Consider the following 19060-nt stretch of genomic DNA (forward strand, 5'->3'; position numbering starts at 1 on the left):
CTCCATATTGCTAACACCTCATTTTGAACAAAAATAGAAACGAAATCTACAAAAGGTACTTGTAATGTAGTGAAAACAAGTAAGAGCGAATGAGCACCAGCAAAGTGAGCAAGAAGCTGGACGTGGAGGAGATATGGGTATTTGAAAAGGGAAGCTTAATGTGATTCGAGAACAGGACATAATCTTCCATAATGAAGATTGACAAGCTGTGGATCCAATGAAGATCTGAAACAAGTCCAAAAACAATTTAACCGTCACTGCCTGAGTGAACACTTCAGTCTTGTAAGGATTTGAAGTCACAGGACAAATAACAAATGAACACCAAGCTCCTGCTTCAAACAAACATCACAGATTAGCAACAAAAGGAGGCAAAGATAACTTTTGTATAAAAGCAGTTTTATTTAAGTCACATGTCCTAAAGCCAGTACTGAATCAAATCATGGACAGGGAGATGTGTAGGTGGTCTCAAATGAATCACCTAGAGAGGAACATGAAAATGAACTGGATAATTTAACAATTCAGCCAGAGTAAAGCATGATTAGGATGAAAGCTTACTTGTCTGATAGTAGTCATAAACATTTATGACTGCTGGCTTGAGATTGTTCACTTTAAGAACCTGTTTCAGCTGCAGAGTGTAACTCATGGGGATGCCTTTGGGAACCTACAAGACAGAAAGGATTAACAGCAGCACATACAAAGAACATGAGATGGCATCTAGTAATGTGCTCAGGGTGAGTCTCACCTCTTTCAGATACACTAAGACATGATCATCTTCAGAATCAACCCGCTCCACAAGCGGAGCGAATGATTGGGGTGAAGAACCAAGCTGATAGGAAAAGACCATTTACATACAAAATTACAACTGACGGAGCTTCAAGCATCTTTGGACTTACTAAATCTTGAACATACAAACCAGTGACGTATCTGCCGTGAAGCCTGACAGGAGCTTAATGTCCACGATAACCATGTTCGTGCTTGCTTTTATACCATTGTATCTGAATGAGGGTGATGTGGAAATAAGAGATTTAGTCAACAGGAGCAAGAACACATCTTCCCTTAGTTAGTCAAACATTAGCTGATTTCAGGACACAAAGTGAAAGGTTCTTACGTCACCGTGAAGTTCAACATGAGATCGGCTCCAAGCGGTTGGCAGTCTCCAGTCACCTGCGCTTCAACACTCAGCGTTTTGGCGGCTTTAACGGGTGTTGGGATGTTGTAGAAACACGCAACCTATAGTATGAGTGCAGAGCAAACAAAGCACAGTAAGATTTGAATGTGCACAACAGAAATGGGTTGAAGATACAGACCTGCACAGACACACAAGTGGATCCTGATGCTTTAACACTATATTTGCCGGGAATGTTCTTCAGCGGCTTCTCCTGATACAGCAGCCTGTTGTCCCGATTCACTTTGAAGCTATAAGAGTCTCCTACTACTGAGGACTGTACAGTAACAGTGCTGGAGCCGTCCAGGCTGAACACTTGAGCAGCGTACACAGACAGGGCATGAAGAGCCACCACAGTGTCCTAAAAACAAGCACCAGATTAAAAACTCCTCAAATGATTGCACTCATGTTTGGTAGTTAGAGGCACCTGGGTGGAGGAAAACCCTCCATAGGGATTCTGCTGGATCACAAGCCAGTTGACAATGCGGTTAGCATAACCCAGATTAGCTGTCGTGAGAGGCTGAACAGCGAGAACCGCTAGCAGCACGTAAGAGCTGATCTCAACCGCCAGAGTATCACCAGATGTCGCCTGAGACCAATGGACCTTAGTGCCTTAGGATGAGATGAAAAAAAAAAAAATAAATGACAAAGAACCTGATGAACAAACATCAAGAGGCTGGCAAATCTCACCATCAGTAATGCCAAGGTTGTCCAAGGCAGTTAAAAGCTGTGATCGAGTGGTGGTCTCTCCAGCCAGACTGAAGGTGTAGGTCAGCAGAGCCGTGGCATAAGTGTTTCCCCGGTTCCCAACGACAGGCCTCAAGCATGACAGAGCGTTGGTAATGATGGGATCCTGAAATCAAAACAAACATCAGAAAAATCATCTGCAAGGAACTCGCAGACCTACTGGAGATGCGTTTACCGTTGTGGGGACACCTAGTTCAAGCAGCGATGCAACAATGTAGGCAGTCATGGTCACCTCGTCACCAACACCACCCTAAAATACCACCACATTTGATTTAGAAGAACGGCCTCATCTCAAGTCAATTGGTTAGGGCATAGTTTAAGAAACCTGTATTGCACCTTCATGTCGATGTGGTGCAGAGTTCCCTGCTGCGTGAAACAACCGTCTGAACCCTGCTTGCTGATCAACCAATCCTTTGCACTCTGCAGGACATGTGGATCAATGAAGACAAATTGCCTCGCTAGACCAAAAGACCTCATGACAAAGGCAGTCAACCTGGTTGTGAAAAAAAGTTGTGACAAACTGAACTTACAAACTGCTGGTGCCACGACAGATTATACACAACAGTAGAACAGAGCGAAACTCACCATGTATTCGATTCATCATAACCAAATGTACTGTATGAACCATCACTATGTCTGTAGTTCAGTTGTCTTTGGTATCCTGATTGGGGCAAAAGCCACATGTAAATTGGTCAGGGAGTTAGTCTGAAGAGGACTAAACCTCTTTGGAATTTAGTTTCTTACAAATGTAAAGTGATTTGGTCATCCATACCTTTCTGAAGGTAGCCTGTGGCAGTCTCTCGGATGGCTGCGGTGAGTTGCCCCGTGACTTCCAGGTACAGCAGGATGTAAATATTGGGAGCAAGAACAATCATATTCTGTTCTCCACAGCCATACGGCATCTGTAATAACCTATCCAGATTCTTCAGCGCACGACCCATTATGTCCCCTACGAGGTCAAACATAAAACCCACATCAGAGAAAAAAATTAATATAAATTCTGCAAAACATAACCTGTCAGTTTCTACTCAATGAAATATTTTACCAAGGACTGAAACAGAGCATCTGGCTGATCCTTGAACCACATTTTTTGGAAACGTCAGAGTCATGTCTTCAGAAAGAATGTTTCCTGCAGACAAGAGAAGGGATCAGTATTTAGCACTTGGCTAATATTTGGCTGTACAGGGAGAATGTTGTGGGGAATCGTTGAGTGCTAACAAACCCTTTGGACACAGTAACCAACTCTGGGTGTTTGTCCTTTCAACTCCTTCAGGCTATAAAAGCAATAAAACACCACATCAGTAGCAGCATGATCTCCATGATCAAACTCCAGTAGGCTGGTTAACACTCACCAGGACAAGAAGACTTCGAGTGACTACGTCAATGCGTCCTCTCGTAGGCACAGTCACGACTTCAGTGCCACATCGAGACCGGGATGCTTCAGCTGAAGCACTGACAGTCACATTGACAGTTCCTGCAGTGACAAGTGTATATTAGGTGTTGCTCACTTCCTGTCTAATTTAGAGAGAGGCAGTCCAAAACTGACCTAGAACAGAAGCTGAGAGAACCCATTTGAAGGTCTTTCTCCCATTGGCACAAAGACAGGATGAATACGGATCAGTATATGGTTTAAGAGTGAAGGCCGTGGATGAAGCTGGTGTTACTTTAACCTGCCAATGAAACCAAGCACATGGAGCAAAGACACATGACCTTCTATACACATCTATCTCTATAGATATATCAAAATAAACATTGCAGACCATGATGCACTTGGACAGATAGCTGAAGACTGTGGCCTTCAGCTCAAAAGATTCCCCACGGACGATGGAGTACGGCAGGGAGAGCTCCAGGAAGAAGGGCTGGAAGACCGTCAGCAGAGCAGGAGGAGCCAGACCAAAACCTTTTGAGGACAGGCAGAACGCCTCAGTCTCCCATGTGGTGATGGTGTCAGGAACAGTGAGAGGAACTTGTGTGGATCCAGTGTCTCTGAAAGACAGCACAAGAGAAAAATGAGGAACAGAAGTAAAAACGGTGGTTAAGTAGCTTTAGAAGGAATTCACTAACCCCACTTGAGCAAGCTGCCAGAGCCATGTTTCTGGAAAGTAAGTCCTGACAGTCACATAAGCAGAAAGTACTGGAGGCGACACTTCCTCTTTTGGAAGCGCAATTTCAGCAGGAGCCCTTTCAGCCATAGCCATGGCCACAGGACGACCACGAACATTCATCACTGGAGAGACAAGCGATTTTACACCCACTTTTAACTTTCGTGTCTGCACAATAAACAAGGTCCATAACTGCCCCTCTTTTAATTTATAAAAATATGATTAACATCAGATTTTGCTGATCCACAAAGAACATGGAATAAACTCACTCAAGGCAAGTCATGCAGAATTTTGTTTTCACTGAAAGAATTCCCCATTTGCATAGACTTACTTTCTGGAAATCTAGGATACAGCGGGCACGGAGGGGCTCGTACAGGAAGATTTGTTGCGATCTTCATTCCCAGGCTCTGTCATAGTAACAAGTCAAAACAAGACAGATTTAAAGTCAATGACTCTGTATTATTCAGTAACTATATGGTCATGAATGGTTTTCTACCTTGAAGGTTGTGTAGGCTTGATTTGTAGGAGCAGTGTAGGGAGGATTCATCCGAAGAGCTCGACGGGGTCGAATGCCTAGACACTGTGGTTCATCCTGAACGCTGTTTGGGTAACCTGATAGTGATCGCACTGGGAGCAGGTCAAACACCTATGACCATAAAACGGTGTTGTTTGTCACATTTCTGGAAAATTGTTTAACTAAATGCATTAATGTTTGGGATGTTATGGTCAGTTTATAAATGTTAGGTGTTAATGTACAGTAAAAATGCTATAATCATAACAGCCGCATAATAGCCTAGGTTTTTCCAATTAGTCCATCAGCATTACTCAAATTGAACCTGAACGTCAATCAAGATCAACAAGAATTTAAATCAACTGCACATGGATACCATTTTCACACTCAGGCGTCTTCTTGGCTCCAAGATCCAGATGCTCTGATCTACAGCACTGATGCCACACAGAGATCCTGCTTCAGCAGAGACAGTCAGAACATTTTTCTCAGCAGGAACGGCTGTAGCAGGAGAGAACTGTAGAGACACCTGGAACAAGGACCCACACGCTGTAGGACACGTCATCATACCCCACTTGAAGGTAATAGATGCTAGTACAAATCACACCTGGTTTTGTAAACACGTTTCCGTCTCAAACGATGCACTACCAACGACAACATTCTCACTGGGCAGAACACCGTAGACCAGAATCTGCACTACTGGAGCCATATCAACACTGACAGACAGTTGGAACGACACAGAGCCGCTCGTGACTGTATTAGAAGCCTTCGCTGTGACTGTCTGAAATCCATGGAGGACGATCAATCCTCTGGACAAGACCTGACAAAAACAAAAAAGGTGCATAAAACAGGCGAGAGCAATGTTTATAAAAAAAAATTAAATAAACCTGATGTCCACTCACCATATAGATGATGTCAACGCTGTAGTCACCAGCCTCTCCAACAAAAGAATACTTCACGGTCACTGGAAACGCAGCACCACATTTGAGTGGCTGCTCGAGCTTCACTATAGTCAGTAGACTAGATGGATTACTGGAAGCATCAGGTTGGAGAAGCTGAACAACCCTTGTATCTGTAGTGAAGTATGGTGATTTGTAACCACTGACAACTGCTGGAGTCGCACTTGCCTGGGGAACAATGAATGGAATGGGTTTTGTGTAGGGCTGGGCGATAAAACGATAATTATCGCGATATAAGTTCGATAAAACGATATCAAGAGTTTGATAAATGTTCGATAATGTTTATGCGCCAAAAGCGGAACGAAACTCATTTGAACCGCGCGCCACACGGACCATTTATCCGCTCGGCTCAAAGTCCAAACGGCAGCGCAGCGTGAGCTCAGTAGAGCAGATGCGTTTACTCTGATCGGTCTCGGTCACGAGATCCAGTGAGAAGCGCTTGAATTCAGCGAAGAACACAAATGTCTCCATGATTTAAACCAGTTTAAAGGCAAATGAAACAGCGCTGACAAACAGGAGAAACACTGTGCGCAACGATACAGTCAGAAGGCTTTTCCGTCTACAAATTCCCGTCATTTACCATGGATTTACTGTAACGTTAGCCTAGTAATATTAACTACATCATGAAATGTGGGATATACATATTGAATTGTTTTATATGATTAATGTAGACAATGTATTAAAGGACTAATGGAATATAATTACAGTATTTAATAGGGATGCACCGAATCCAGATTTTTGGGGTTCGGCCGAATACCGAATCCACTGTTTAAGATTCGGCCGAATCCGAAACCGAATACTACTCGCATCCTTACTGCTTAGGGTCCTTGCCACCACGAGACAAATCAGCATTGCAAATTGAACATAAAGCTCGACTTGAATCGCCTTCTTTTGGTTGAAAGTACTGCCAAACAAAACTTTTTTTGCTTACGAGTTCCATTTTCAGATTCTTACAGCCTACTACATTCGAACGGTCCTATGTAAACACCTTCACGTAATCAACGGCCGTGTGACGTCGACCAGCGTAGTGCAAGTCTAGGGTTCGGTTTCGGTGGAAAATAAATCTAAGGTTCGGCCGAAACCGAACCCTGTCAAAAAGCCCAGGATTCGGCCGAATCCGAATCCGAATCCTGGATTCGGTGCATCCCTAGTATTTAATAATGCATTTAGGCTACTGTTTTTCATACAAATACCATAGAAACCATAAAGTTACATTTTGCCATGATAGTGAGGTGCTATAGACTGGTTTTATCTGTGGTTATCATGATCTAAATGCATGATACTGGATGACCAATGGTTCATTTTAATAAAACTCAAACAGTCAGAATATTACATTTTACCAAATAAAAATTAGCACATGCAGAGACTAAGAAATTCATTGTCCAATAAAGATATTTATTTTGTTAAGGAAAAATGACAAATGTTTGAATGTTCTACCTCAGATTTGTGAAATGTTCTCCTGTTTGGCAAGTGTTTGTCATGATATGTTCTGACAATAAAGAGTGGTTTAAAACCACAATCAACGCTCTGGTTTCTACAACTTCACTTAGGAGCAAAAAAAACGGCCTTTAAACTTGAAAGAAATAAAGATTTGACATTTATCGTGATAATTATCGATAGATATAAAAAAAATTGTGATTTTTTTTTGGCCATATCGCCCAGCCCTAGTTTTGTGTTAAGCAAAAGAGATGGAGAATTCTACATTTCACAAAACACAAGAGCAAATCGTACCACCAGATTCAGAGCGGCTTTAGGAAGACTAGCAGTGCTGAGGGAGAATGAGGCCAGTCCTTTCTGGTTTGTGGTCAGATTCTGCAGCAGTTTCTTGGGCCAGCTGTTACTATCCAGGAGATAAACCACTTTGTTTGCGATTGGAGTACCATCAAAACGAGACACGGATATCTGTTGGGAATCAAGGTTAGAAAAGGGAGCAAGTGTGAAGGCTTCTGCGACAAAGGGTGAACTTTTACTTGCCTTTCCTTTAATCGTTGATCCAGGTTCAAAATAATCTGGTAGGTCCACAAACGTGACCTTGCCGACTTCAAACGTAATGTACACTGTTGCAGATTTTGACATCAATACATCTGGAAAAAAAACAACAACAAAAAACGCACTGAATAAACAAGTCAACTTCCTCCGTACGCATGCCATTGGTTCAGATCAGCCAATAGCTCACCTGTTCCCTCCTCAGTGACATTCACTTTTACAAGGAGCGCATCTTTCATATTATTTTCAAAATTGGTGTAAAAAAACACTGATGTATCGACGGTAAGGGAGGCGCAGCCTGTGTCATTCATCTGGTAGCAGAACAAAGTCACATTTAAGTCAAGCACGAGCAGAAGAAAAACCCTCCACTGTAAGTCAGGAGTCACACCTCTGCGGTTTGATTCAAGCACCAACGGGTCAACTCAGGAACCACAGCGTATGGAAATGGCTCACGGCACACTTCCATCAAGGCTCGACCAGGTACAGGTTGGCCATAGGTGTATCTAGAAAATGTCACAAGGAACAAGATCAAGAACAGACCAAACACAAGACAAGAAAATAAAGCTTTCACTACTCACTTGGCACAAGCCTCAACTTTCAGTCCCACATCTGCAACGCTGTACGTCTGTGGTGCGTTTATGGTCACGTCAAACTTGGGCAAAACTTAACCAGAAACCAGATGACTTGGGATCAAGACCTCAGATCTGTCATTGAACATTAAATACACAATATTCATAACAGCTTACCATATTTTTTCACCTCAAAAACATGGGAGATTGTTCGGTCGCCAATAAAAGCCTTTAGTGTGTACATCCCTATCTGAGCCTCTGGGTTTAGCTCGTGAGAAAGCTGCAATATCCATCCAGTTGAGGAAATGTTCGTCCACTGACCAATTCGGTTATTATTATTGTCCTATTAAAACAATGAACTGCTCAGAAAAATACTGCAAACAAAGCAAAAGTACAAAAAGCTGCGTTTTCTCCGTTCAAAGACTTGCATGGGGCAAATGCTCACCTCTACAACCACCAGATTGTACTGTAAGACACAAAGACAGCAATATTAGGCATTTAAAAAGCATAAACATGTATGCAGGAAAGTCATTGAAGAAAGGAGAAGATGTGCACAAAAATAAGCTGCAATACAATTGGAATTTGTTCATGGCCAGACCTTACCATCTGATCAACAGGCACAAATTTGGCATCCATGGTGACAACTCTGAAATTCACTGCAAAAACAGCAATAAAGGCCCAGATAAAGACGATCAGATCTTGTAGCATAAAGGAATTTCAACACCTCTAATATTCAAGGGACATCCACAGCTCACCTGTTTGTCCTGGATTGTAGATGGGTTTGTCTGTTTGGATGAAGGTCAAAGGCAAGTAACGTCTAAACATGACTTTTCTCTCTTCAGTCGCTCTGAAGACCTTCCCTTGGACTTCTACCTTCATCGTCTGCACAGATTCTCCATCTACTTGAGGAGCCTGTAGAGAAACTATTACCAACAAACCAGACAAAAAAAACAAAAGAAAACAAAAAAACCATCTAAAAACAGACCTGGAAACAAAAGCATTGGTGAAATGGCTTTGAAGAAACCTGCTGCACAAGTTGAGTCATCCCATTTTCCTCATCAAGCAGAGAAACTGTCATTTTGAGACTCTCTTGGGGTTTCAGAAGACTTGCACACAATTTGGCATCAGATCCAGTCTCCATCACTGCAGGGAATGTCACCATGAATACCCTGTGTAAACATCATGAAGTTCAGGAACCAAAGGGAATCAGGTCAAAACATTTACATGTTGGTTGAACATCCACAGAAAGTGGCTGCCACAGGGTTGCCAGGTCTGTGCATCAAAAATAGCCCTGTTGGGGTGGTATTAGAGCTGCATGATTATGGATAAACTTTATTCCAGAAAGAGGTCACAGTTCAAATAACAAGTTACCTAATAGAAGTTCTGACATCATTAATATGTATTCAATAAAATAGAAAAAAATATATAAGTTTGATAGAATGATTCATAAATACTTATCTGGATTCATTACTGAATGAATATCTTGAATGATTCAATGACATGCTTAACATTCATCTGTCAGCACCTATTGGTGTACAGTCAACACAGATTGTATGTTCTGTTTGCCAACAGTTTAATTGTAATGTGGGATTGGTTGTCAGGGTGAGAAACTTAACACATACACACAGATAAAAAAAAAAACATTTTGTGGATAAGGAACAAGAAACTCATTTCAACAATGACTTGTAACAAGACACATAATTACAAGTGTTAATGAACACTCAGTGAACACCATTCATCATTTGACCACAAGGTACATGACCAATGAACTTTCAACAAGTGGTCATAGCTTTGGGGACTAATCTAGCCATCTTTAAAACTGAAGCAGCATAAACATTAGGCTGCTTCTGTTCTCTTCAAAGCCCATGGTACTCACGGCCTTTTCTGTCCATCAACAGCAAAGAGGAAAAGGACTAAAATGAGCCCTTTCCAAACACAAATCTCCCTCACAGCCATGAAGAGCAATCATCCAAGACTAGACAGAAATCAAGAGTCTCTTTCAGAAACCCTGCAGCACTTCTGTTAAGATCCACACTGATCTACAGCTTAACTCTAAATCAGCTACACTGCTGCCAGCGTTATTTAAACGTTCTTAATAATTCAGAACAGCTTGATTTAGCACTCACAGGCAATCTGGACATCTTTAGGGCGGAGCCCCGGTAATTAATCACAGGGTTGCCAACTCTGAAACACACGCTCTACAGTCAGGTTCGTTTTCTCTCTTGCGTTTGGTAACAAATCCTTCCCTCGCGGGTCAAAATGACCAGAAACCCTAAAAATATTATAAATTATTATATATATATATATATATATATATATATATATAATGAATATATATATAAAAATTATATATATAATGAATATATATATATATATATATATATATAATGAATATATATATAAAAATTATATATATAATGAATATATATATATATATATATATATACATTATAATTATATATATTCAAAATGCTTATTTCATTTAATTTCTTCTTATTTTTTGTTATTAAACTTATTTTTTGTAATAAATAATAAATAAATAGTAATTGCACATTCAAAATAACTCACAATTTCACTCGCATAAACCTTTTAATTCAGCTAAAAAAAAAAAAAATCACAGATTGTGTGTCTTTGCCGAACTCCTGTGGAAAAAAATTTATAAAATGACATAAATTTCATGACTCTAGCCACTAGATAGCCTTATAGTATATGGAGCAAATGAACAGTTTCCGCTGGACCTAAAGTCAGTTTCTCTTCATTCAGATACACATTCAGCCTTATAAAATAATTTTCAAGATTGCAACAAAATATGATTAATCTATTTTCTTTATTTAATAATTGAAGATATTTCATAAAAATACATTTCAAATAACTTTACAGAATTTTGAAACTATAAAAAAAATTTAATTGTGACATTCATTAATTCTAAATGTACTGTAAACTGCCAAGTATCAGCTTTCAAATGAGATCATACTTGGGCTTTTAGTGCAAAGGGTTCATAAACTGTGTCTGTTTTAGTAGTAGTATTTTTTAGAAGTGGGGTTGCTGGCTAAGCAGGTTGCTGGCAGGTTAAAACACCCTGTTTACAAAAGATTGTTGGAGTTGAACACTTCTTTACATTATCATCAGGATAAACTCAGGATTATACACAAAATATGATCATTCACAGATGCTTTTCAAACTTTAAAGCAAGATTATCCTTTGAAAAAGTGTAATACAAATCGTATAGAGTATGAGATTTTGGGGGGAACGCTGGCAACTAGTGTCATTTAGCTTCATCTTTGTTTGTTTTTTAAAGGAAATTAAATATTCTCAGGAGACCCATTGACCCCGGAAGACACGACTTCTGAAGACGGTTGAAAAATTCTGTTTTGTAATTTACACATCTGAAATTAAAGGTACAGTAGTTTTTTAAAAGTCCTCATAGGTGTAAATTGGTGTAAAATTACCTCTGCCAATGATCTAACTTATCCTCGTAAGCGAAGAATTTCTTATTTGTATTTACATGGGACGGGTAAGTCCATGGAAGCTTCCATGTCATTCCGCCATCTTGAAAAACTATAATAGCAGAGAGGGACAAAAAGCACTAGCCTACCTCAACGCATTTCCAAAACACGTTTTCGTTCAGACCCAGCTGACTGAAACCAGCTGAAGCGGACAAAGAGATCAGTGACTTGTCACTGCCCCGGCACATCTGAACGGCTGCACTGCACGGTACTTCATAATGCAGGATCATACTTATGCCGAGCCACAGGAGAAGAAGGGGGGCAGGAGGACCCTTGATAGGACCATGGAGGCCACGCCGCCAAGGTCTCCTGAACTGTCTGGTCCGCCCTGTAGCCCTGAACCGCCAGGTCCGCCTGGTCCCCCTGAACCATCTGCTCCGCCCTGGCCGCCTGAAGGGTCGTCTCCAGTTCCAGTCAGAGACGTTAAGGATAATCTGCCCCTATAACCTTAGGTTGAATTAATTACATATATTTACAAACGAACTATGTGCATATTAAAAAAAAAAAAGAAAAGAAAAAAGAAACTTCACATTTACAAATTATGTGCAGATGTACAAAAACAAAAGCAGACCTGGGCACATTTACAAGCAAACTGTGTTTATATTTACAAAAAAAAAAAAACCTGTGCACATTTACAAATTATGTGCATATGTACAAACAAACTGTGTGCATATTTGCAACAACAAAAAAACTGTGCACAATTCAGTCAATCTAATCTAATTTTATAATTTAACCGAACCACACATTTATATGTGATAATTTGGCAGACACGAGTGCCACAATTATGTACATAGACAATGGAAAATATTTTTTTATTTAAAAAAATTACTTTTCTTGGCTTGATTCCAGGTCACATCATTAGAATGTTGAGACCGAATTCATCTTCATCCACAAGATCCATACCCTCATTGTTCTCCTCCTGTGGGGTGATATTGGATGCAGAGGATGAGCCTGAAGAGAACTTAAAAGAATAAGCAGCTGAAGTTCCAAAGAGCTGCAGCACTTTATCAGGCAGTTTGTGCTCATAGCATGCTTCTCCAGCCAACCTCAAACCATATCTGATGTACAGAATAGAGCTGAGGGTCTGCAGGGACATGCGGTTCCTCAGCTTGTTTTTAACGACACTCATTTGACTGAACAGCTTTTCTACCTCACCGTTTGAGATTGGCAGGGAGAGGACAGAAACTGCAGCAGAAGCCAAGTCTTCATATTGGTTTATGCCAGCTGAATCTCTATACTTTTTAACTTCAGCCCAGAATGCCAATGTGTTTGTTGTTTCCTCCCATTTCTGAAGGTGAATAGACCTCCACTGATTAATAATTGTATCAATTGTGTCCGGGCAATATCCTAAAAGATTAGCAAATTTGACCATGTCTGTCAGGCTCTTGTTGTGGTTTAGTATCTCCACCACATTGAACAAAGACATGCGCTGCAGTATCTCCAAATTATCTGGGAGCCTCGCTCTCAGTTCATTTGCTAAGGAGATGGTGTAGCTCACACATCTCCTTCAAACACAGTCCTCCTCCTCTGGAGAAAGGTTTAGCTGTGCTGCCTTGGACTCAAATATTTAGCCAAGGTATGGCTTTGGAGAAATGTGGCCATCTATTGATTATTTTAGGACATCATTTTTTTGCCATTGGGTTAATGACCCTGCTGCAAACAGACTTTAGCCTCATTAAACAGCCAAGCAGCTTGACCGGATCTGACTGTTTCCCCTCAAAAGCCTTAACAGCGGACTGCACCTCACTAATAATAGATTTTTAAAAAGTGAGATACAGGAGGTTCTGTGGGTCACTGTACATGGAATGTAGAACATCTGCTATGTAACATATGGCGTTATTTTCCTGTCAAATGTCGAGAGTGCATTATTGTAGCGCGAATGTACATAATGCACGAGCGCGAATCTCTCTGCTCGCGCGTGGGAACTGGGTGCGCGCTCTCAGATACACGCTGCTCTTGTCTCTGGGCTCGCTCAGAGAATACGCCGGCACTTAAAACGTGTTCAGTGCAATCGCGAATCTCTCCTCTTCGCTTAAAGTAAGCATGTATGTGCTTAGACTGTGTCCCGTGCGTTCGCGCATGCCTAAGTACTTCTCTTGGATTTCTTTCTCTTTGCTCTTGGCATAAACGCTGTCAAAACGGCAACAACCAATCAGAAATAGGCTTCAACGACTGACCAATGAAAACGCGACATCGTATTATCGATTTAACATTAAACCTTCTTTTTGATCCAGCTCACTTATGTCCTTTTCTAATTTACCTCAGAGTGGCCAGCATCTTCAGATAATTTAACTGTACGCCTTCCCATTCCAGCAAGGAAAAGTGTAAAATCATCTGATGGTTTTGGTGTCTTTTCCACATTCTTATTGACTAGATAAAACTGCATGGAAAGAGTCCTGCTGCTGGTGTTGACCACTTTACATGGAGATCGAAACCTTTTTCGTCCCTTTGAGATCCCTGTAAAAAATATCCTGGGAATGATCTGCAAAATTCAAAACATTGTATATACTTTACTCATTAAATAATATCATGTGATTTTACTAGCCTAATAACACAAAAGACTAACAGATATGAATTTATACATGATAAATTGAGTGCTTACATATCAGTTGTCAACTGACCATTTAACTAAACAAAACATATTCATACGCTTGCTAAACTAGAGATTAGAAGACAAATTACAATCTTTCCTAAACATAAATAACCTGGTCATTTCTCTCTGCACTGGTGTCTGCTGCTGCTAAGCAGGTGTAATACAGTATACAACATTTTAGAATTTTAAACCATAACATTTTATCTGGTAGATCAATCTTTATATATTTTAGTTAGATTACAGAAATTAATGTTTCCATTAAGGGTTTTAGCTTTGTAAGGCACTGTATCTGTGTTTTTTTCTTTTTTGTCCAATACCAATAACCTGGTAGCCTACTTAAATCAATCTCAATACTATGTTACCAATCAACATCAACAAAAGCCACCTTAACACTACAAAATGTGTAACCTACATCATTTATGATATATTATTGCTGATTAATCATTTATAAAGAAAGAAAGAAAGAAAGAAAGAAAGAAAGAAAGAAAGAAAGAAAGAAAGAAAGAAAGAAAGAAAGAAAGAAAGAAAGAAAGAAAGAAAAAGACTGTGATAGTACATTCAGAATTCATTTAGTAAACAACTCCAGCGTTCTCCGTGGTGAGTAATGTTAATCAAAATGCCTCTGATTGGCCAAACTGTGTCGCTACTGTGGCCATACGATGTCGCGTTTTCATTGGTCAGTCGTTGAAGCCTATTTCTGATTGGTTGTTGCCGTTTTGACAGCGTTTATGCAGAGAGCAAAGAGAAAGAAATAGCGAGCCCAGAGAAAATTCTTACAAGAGCAGCGTGTATCTGAGAGCGCGCGAGCAGAGAGATTCGCGCTCGGCACATTATATTCCGCGCGCGAGCAGAGAGATTCGTGCTCACGCATTATATTAATGTACTTTCGCGCTACAATAATGCGCTCTCGACATTTGACAGGAAAATAACGCCATAGTAACAATGTTCACTTGACAATGGTAAGGCTGAAATGCAATTTTAGCTCCTCCCACTGATTAAGGATTCTGGACACAGCAGGCTCTATGGAAAGCCAGCATGTGGCACAGACCTTTGTTATCAGCAAAGGCTTCTCCCCACAGTTTATTGTTTGATAGACAGCCTTGTATGCCTCTCTGCGCTTTGGAGCCTTCCTCCTCCCTAAGAATTTTGTGTACACCATTGTACACTCCTGTCATTACAGATGCATTATCTGTGCCAATGGCAAGCAAGTTCTCCTCCTTGAGGCCACACTTCCCAAGAAAAGCTAGAACTGCTCTGGCTATTGATCTAGCATCCTCTCCCTCCAGCTCAACAAGACCTAGGTAGGTCAATCGACATTGACATGGTTGCCTCTGCAATTTTGCAAGAGTCTGCATTTTTTGGAGCAAATGTTAACGTTATTTGCTTGGATTGATTGAAGGGCTTGGACTTTTCATTGTGCTTTTTAACATCGGACACCTTGGCACAATAAATGTCTGTCTTGCAGTACAGACAGTAAGCCCTTGTGTCATTGATCACATAGGGCTTCAGCCACCCCTTAAATTCAGGAATTAACTCCCATTCTTTCCTGTGCTTTTGTAAATCTACCTTAGAGTGTGACATGTTTGCTATTTTAAATGTTTGTAATGTTCGAGCTGTGTGTATTTGTATTTATATTTGCTTGTGTATATATCCGCCTTTTATATTATGTTCATTTAATAAAGTTGAATTTATATTGTGTGTATATGCGTTTTTGCATGTGTATAAGTTTGAGGGGAAAAAACGGTCAAATTAAATGGTTTGAATTAAAAACAAAACAGAAGGCAGCTGTTATGTGATCACTGATTGGTCCCTGCTAAGACCTCAGTAAGGCCTCACACTTGCAGTACTGGCGATATTTGGAAAGTTGCTAAAGTTTGTCCAAAAAGTCGCTATATTTGTCGCTAGTCGTTTGTTTTTTGTTTTTTTGGAAAAAATGTCGCTAAAGGGGTCTGAAAAGTCGCTAAAAATAGCGACAAAATCGCTAAGTTGGCAACAATGCTTCTAACACAAGCATTCAAATTGCCTACCATCTTCTCAAGCCGTGTGCGATGCTCCTCCCCCTTCACGTAACTCACGTTATGACACAAACTAATCATACTCTACAGTCACTGGCCAGCAATAATACAGTTACATTCAACACTGTCTCATTGGATATGAAACAAAAACATGTAGTTATATCACATTGAAACAAACAAAAAAATTAAAAGCAAAAATTTCAATATTTTAAAACACTTCAAAACAAAAGGCATATTTATTTTAGGGGTCCCTACACAAATATATCATCATCATAACATTATTTTTTAAGGAATTTCTTCCATGTTTTAATTTTATCAGTAAAGCTCATTTTGTTTTTGTTGTTTGACAAAAAGTTTGCTTAATTCCATATTATTAAAAGAAATTAAATGAATGTTTTATGTCTTCAAAAAACAACACAGTTTTGAGTTTGTGTGAATTATTATTTTTTTCTATGCAGAGGTTTATTTTTCATATTATATCAAGTGTACTGTCACGGTTAGTTCAGATGAAGATGATGAAAAAGGGTCAAACAGCTTTCTACAAACAAGTTCTTTAATAAAACAAAATCAGGTAATCCAAAGGCAAGCATGTGACAGTGTCTGCACAAACAATACCAGACCACAACTGAATGAAAATGAGGAACTTAAATACACATTGTGTATTGGGTGATTGAACTGAAATGATGAACAGGTGGTGAATTGATGAAGCCCCCTTCCAACTGTATGGGACATTTGGAAAATCAATTGTCCAGAGAAAAGAAAAGGTGAACGCTACCATGAATCCTGTGTCGTGCCAACAGTGAAGCATTCTGAGACCATCTATGTGTGTGGTTGCTTTTCATTCAAGGGTTTTCTCACAATTGACCGTTTGCAAAGAGCCTCAGTTAAAGCCTCTTCCTTCTAGTTAATTTATAGCATCAAATAAACATGAATGAACATCAGGGGCCTGTTTCAGAAAGGAGGTTAAGTGAAAACTCTGAGTATGTTAACCCTAAAATGAGGGAAACTCTGAGTTTTCTGTTTCAGAATGGGAGGTATGTTAAACCTGAGAAAGCAGAGTAAGTCAAGCCTGTTTCAGAAAGAGAGGTAACTTATACTCCGAGTCAGTTACCATGGTAACTTACTCTGTGAACCTAACCTGGTCGGGAGCAGGTTTTCTTCAGTAAACCCAGAGTTTCTTTCGGTCTCCTCCCCCTTTTAAAGTGGAAGTGGTGTTTAAACACCTCATTCATTCTTTCAGTACATTTTTATTAATAAAATTAATCTTTTATTAATAAAAAAAAAAAAAAAATATATATATATATATATATATATATATATTTTCTTTTTTTTTTAAATAAGATGAAGTCTATATAACTCCTTTACTGGCAACTGAAAACACAGTAGTAGATTAGAGTTACATAATGTAGTTCTAAACAAATTCTACAGAATTAAACTGTGGCATTTACTGGAAATCACTGAACGTGTTCATCTGTGCACCAGAAGTTGATGGACCGTCCTCCTGCTGTTCTTCCACACTCTGGGGGCGCGGGGAGAGATAAGAATACCCGTTTATACTTAGATTTAAACTTAGATTCTATAGGCTACTCCACATAAAAATTTGAAAAAATCAGAATGTGTAGATTGTTTGATGTGTAGACACATAATATTAACATTACCTCTGTAGGCCTCTCTGTGGCAGCAGAAACTATTTATCCCCATCGTCCTGTGAAGATGAGCATTTGGTTGAGTATAACTTTATAACACTATTTGTCATAATTTCTGGTGTATTGAGTAGGCGACTTACAACTGCCTGGGGTTCTGTTGGGACAGGAGGCTCCAAAAGACAGATATTACCATCAGAATCTATTGGGACCAACAAAAATCCTAACCCAAAGTAAAATAAATGGAAATCTCAAAAATAGCCTATATAAAAAATAACATGTATGTAAACATCTTACATTTTATGAAGGCCCTTGGATCTTTGGGACTGGCTCTGAAGTCCGTCCAGGAATTCCCTCAGCCAAAAATGCTGCTGCACTGCTAGACACTGGATGCTTTAGTTATTTAATATGTCAAATGTTTGTAAAGTCAGGTAGCCTACACCCATACTATGCTCAAGCCTTACTTGACTGAATTATGTTTTTATATACAAATTTCAGCTGCTGCCATGTTCTTTTAATGCCTGCAGGATTGCACCTACATGAAAATTAAAATTAGGTTGAATAACATACTGTTCTTCCAGTTTCAGTTACTTGTATTACTAACTACAAATGACATCTTCAACAGTGTAATTAGATTAATGTAATAATGACTATCTTTAGAAATTATTGGTCTACTTATTACTAATTACTAAATCCCATGTCAACCTTAAACACTTGAACAATACAAGGAGAGACAAACAGCACTTTTAATGCTTTCAAATAAACAATTGCATGAATTATTCTTGAATTGACCAAAGTGTGTAGAGGGAGAAGGTTACATTAAAAATATAACATTTAAAAATGTATGTTAAAAAGCCTATACAGAATTGTTCTATAGTCTAATAAAATTACATCAGATTAAACTTTAAATTATAGAAGAATTAAGAGTAATCCCTTTAATTAAATTACAGTATTTAGATTACTTGGTAATTAATTACACCCATCACTGTATAACAGTAATTAAAATGTGAAGAAATATGAAGACCTCTTTTTGTCTGGCGCTGTTGCCATGGTGACTCGTAATATCTGCGCTCCATTGATAATGGCTTTTTATAGTTGTGGTGCACGCGCTTAACTCAGAGTCAGTCAACTCAGAGTTGATTGAACTAACTCATTTCAGCTGTTCTGTAACCGAAAACTCAGAGTTTTCCATCTCAGGGTAAGTCAACTCAGAGTTCAAGTTTTAACTCAGAGTTGGTTGAACCTCCTTATTGAAACAGGCCCCAGA

The 19060-nt window shown here is 39.5% G+C and overlaps 1 protein-coding gene and 1 long non-coding RNA gene across 7 annotated transcripts; one reads left to right on the top strand and one right to left on the bottom strand.

Moving 5' to 3' along the window:
• Positions 1 to 124: 124 nt before the first annotated feature.
• On the bottom strand, positions 125 to 13010 carry LOC309477347 (pregnancy zone protein-like). Of its 6 annotated transcripts, XM_082140594.1 has the most exons (35): positions 12372 to 13010; positions 11486 to 11982; positions 9022 to 9205; positions 8792 to 8948; positions 8640 to 8692; positions 8482 to 8502; positions 8214 to 8379; positions 8046 to 8130; positions 7856 to 7970; positions 7658 to 7778; positions 7456 to 7565; positions 7213 to 7383; positions 5425 to 5649; positions 5130 to 5342; positions 4902 to 5051; positions 4511 to 4660; positions 4346 to 4421; positions 3977 to 4139; positions 3673 to 3898; positions 3459 to 3582; positions 3265 to 3386; positions 3135 to 3186; positions 2958 to 3041; positions 2685 to 2861; positions 2498 to 2573; positions 2249 to 2405; positions 2088 to 2162; positions 1856 to 2018; positions 1593 to 1777; positions 1308 to 1526; positions 1109 to 1230; positions 914 to 995; positions 743 to 826; positions 556 to 661; positions 125 to 478 (listed from the first exon to the last, which is right to left on the bottom strand). In XM_082140594.1, exons 2-35 carry the CDS (start codon positions 11575 to 11577, stop codon positions 438 to 440), a joined length of 4347 nt encoding a protein of 1448 aa, XP_081996720.1. In that variant the 5' UTR covers positions 11578 to 11982; positions 12372 to 13010; the 3' UTR covers positions 125 to 437. The 6 variants fall into 6 exon arrangements, with proteins under 6 accessions (XP_081996720.1, XP_081996722.1, XP_081996721.1 ...); XM_082140596.1 differs by lacking the exon at positions 8482 to 8502; XM_082140595.1 differs by lacking the exons at positions 11486 to 11982; positions 12372 to 13010 and adding an exon at positions 9913 to 10141 and having other exon boundaries at positions 126 to 478.
• LOC309478393 lies at positions 6353 to 7085 on the top strand. Its single transcript, XR_014198964.1, has 2 exons — positions 6353 to 6801; positions 6873 to 7085. It is a non-coding gene; the product is annotated as an uncharacterized lncRNA (long non-coding RNA).
• Positions 13011 to 19060: the final 6050 nt, after the last annotated feature.

The sequence above is a fragment of the Leuciscus leuciscus genome (assembly GCF_965113295.1).
Source record: "Leuciscus leuciscus genome assembly, chromosome: 1".
Lineage (NCBI taxonomy): Eukaryota > Metazoa > Chordata > Actinopteri > Cypriniformes > Leuciscidae > Leuciscus > Leuciscus leuciscus.

What these genes read in the sequence shown, in the direction of transcription:
- LOC309477347 (XM_082140594.1), bottom strand. Translation starts at nt 11,577, where the DNA reads ATGACATGGAAGCTTCCATGGACTTACCCGTCCCATGTAAATACAAAT. An exon ending in GCTTGAATCAAACCGCAGAG is followed by an intron (nt 7,779 to 7,855) that starts GTGTGACTCCTG and finishes TTCTGCTACCAG; the next exon opens with ATGAATGACACAGGCTGCGC. An exon ending in TCACGGCAGATACGTCACTG is followed by an intron (nt 827 to 913) that starts GTTTGTATGTTC and finishes TTTTCCTATCAG; the next exon opens with CTTGGTTCTTCACCCCAATC.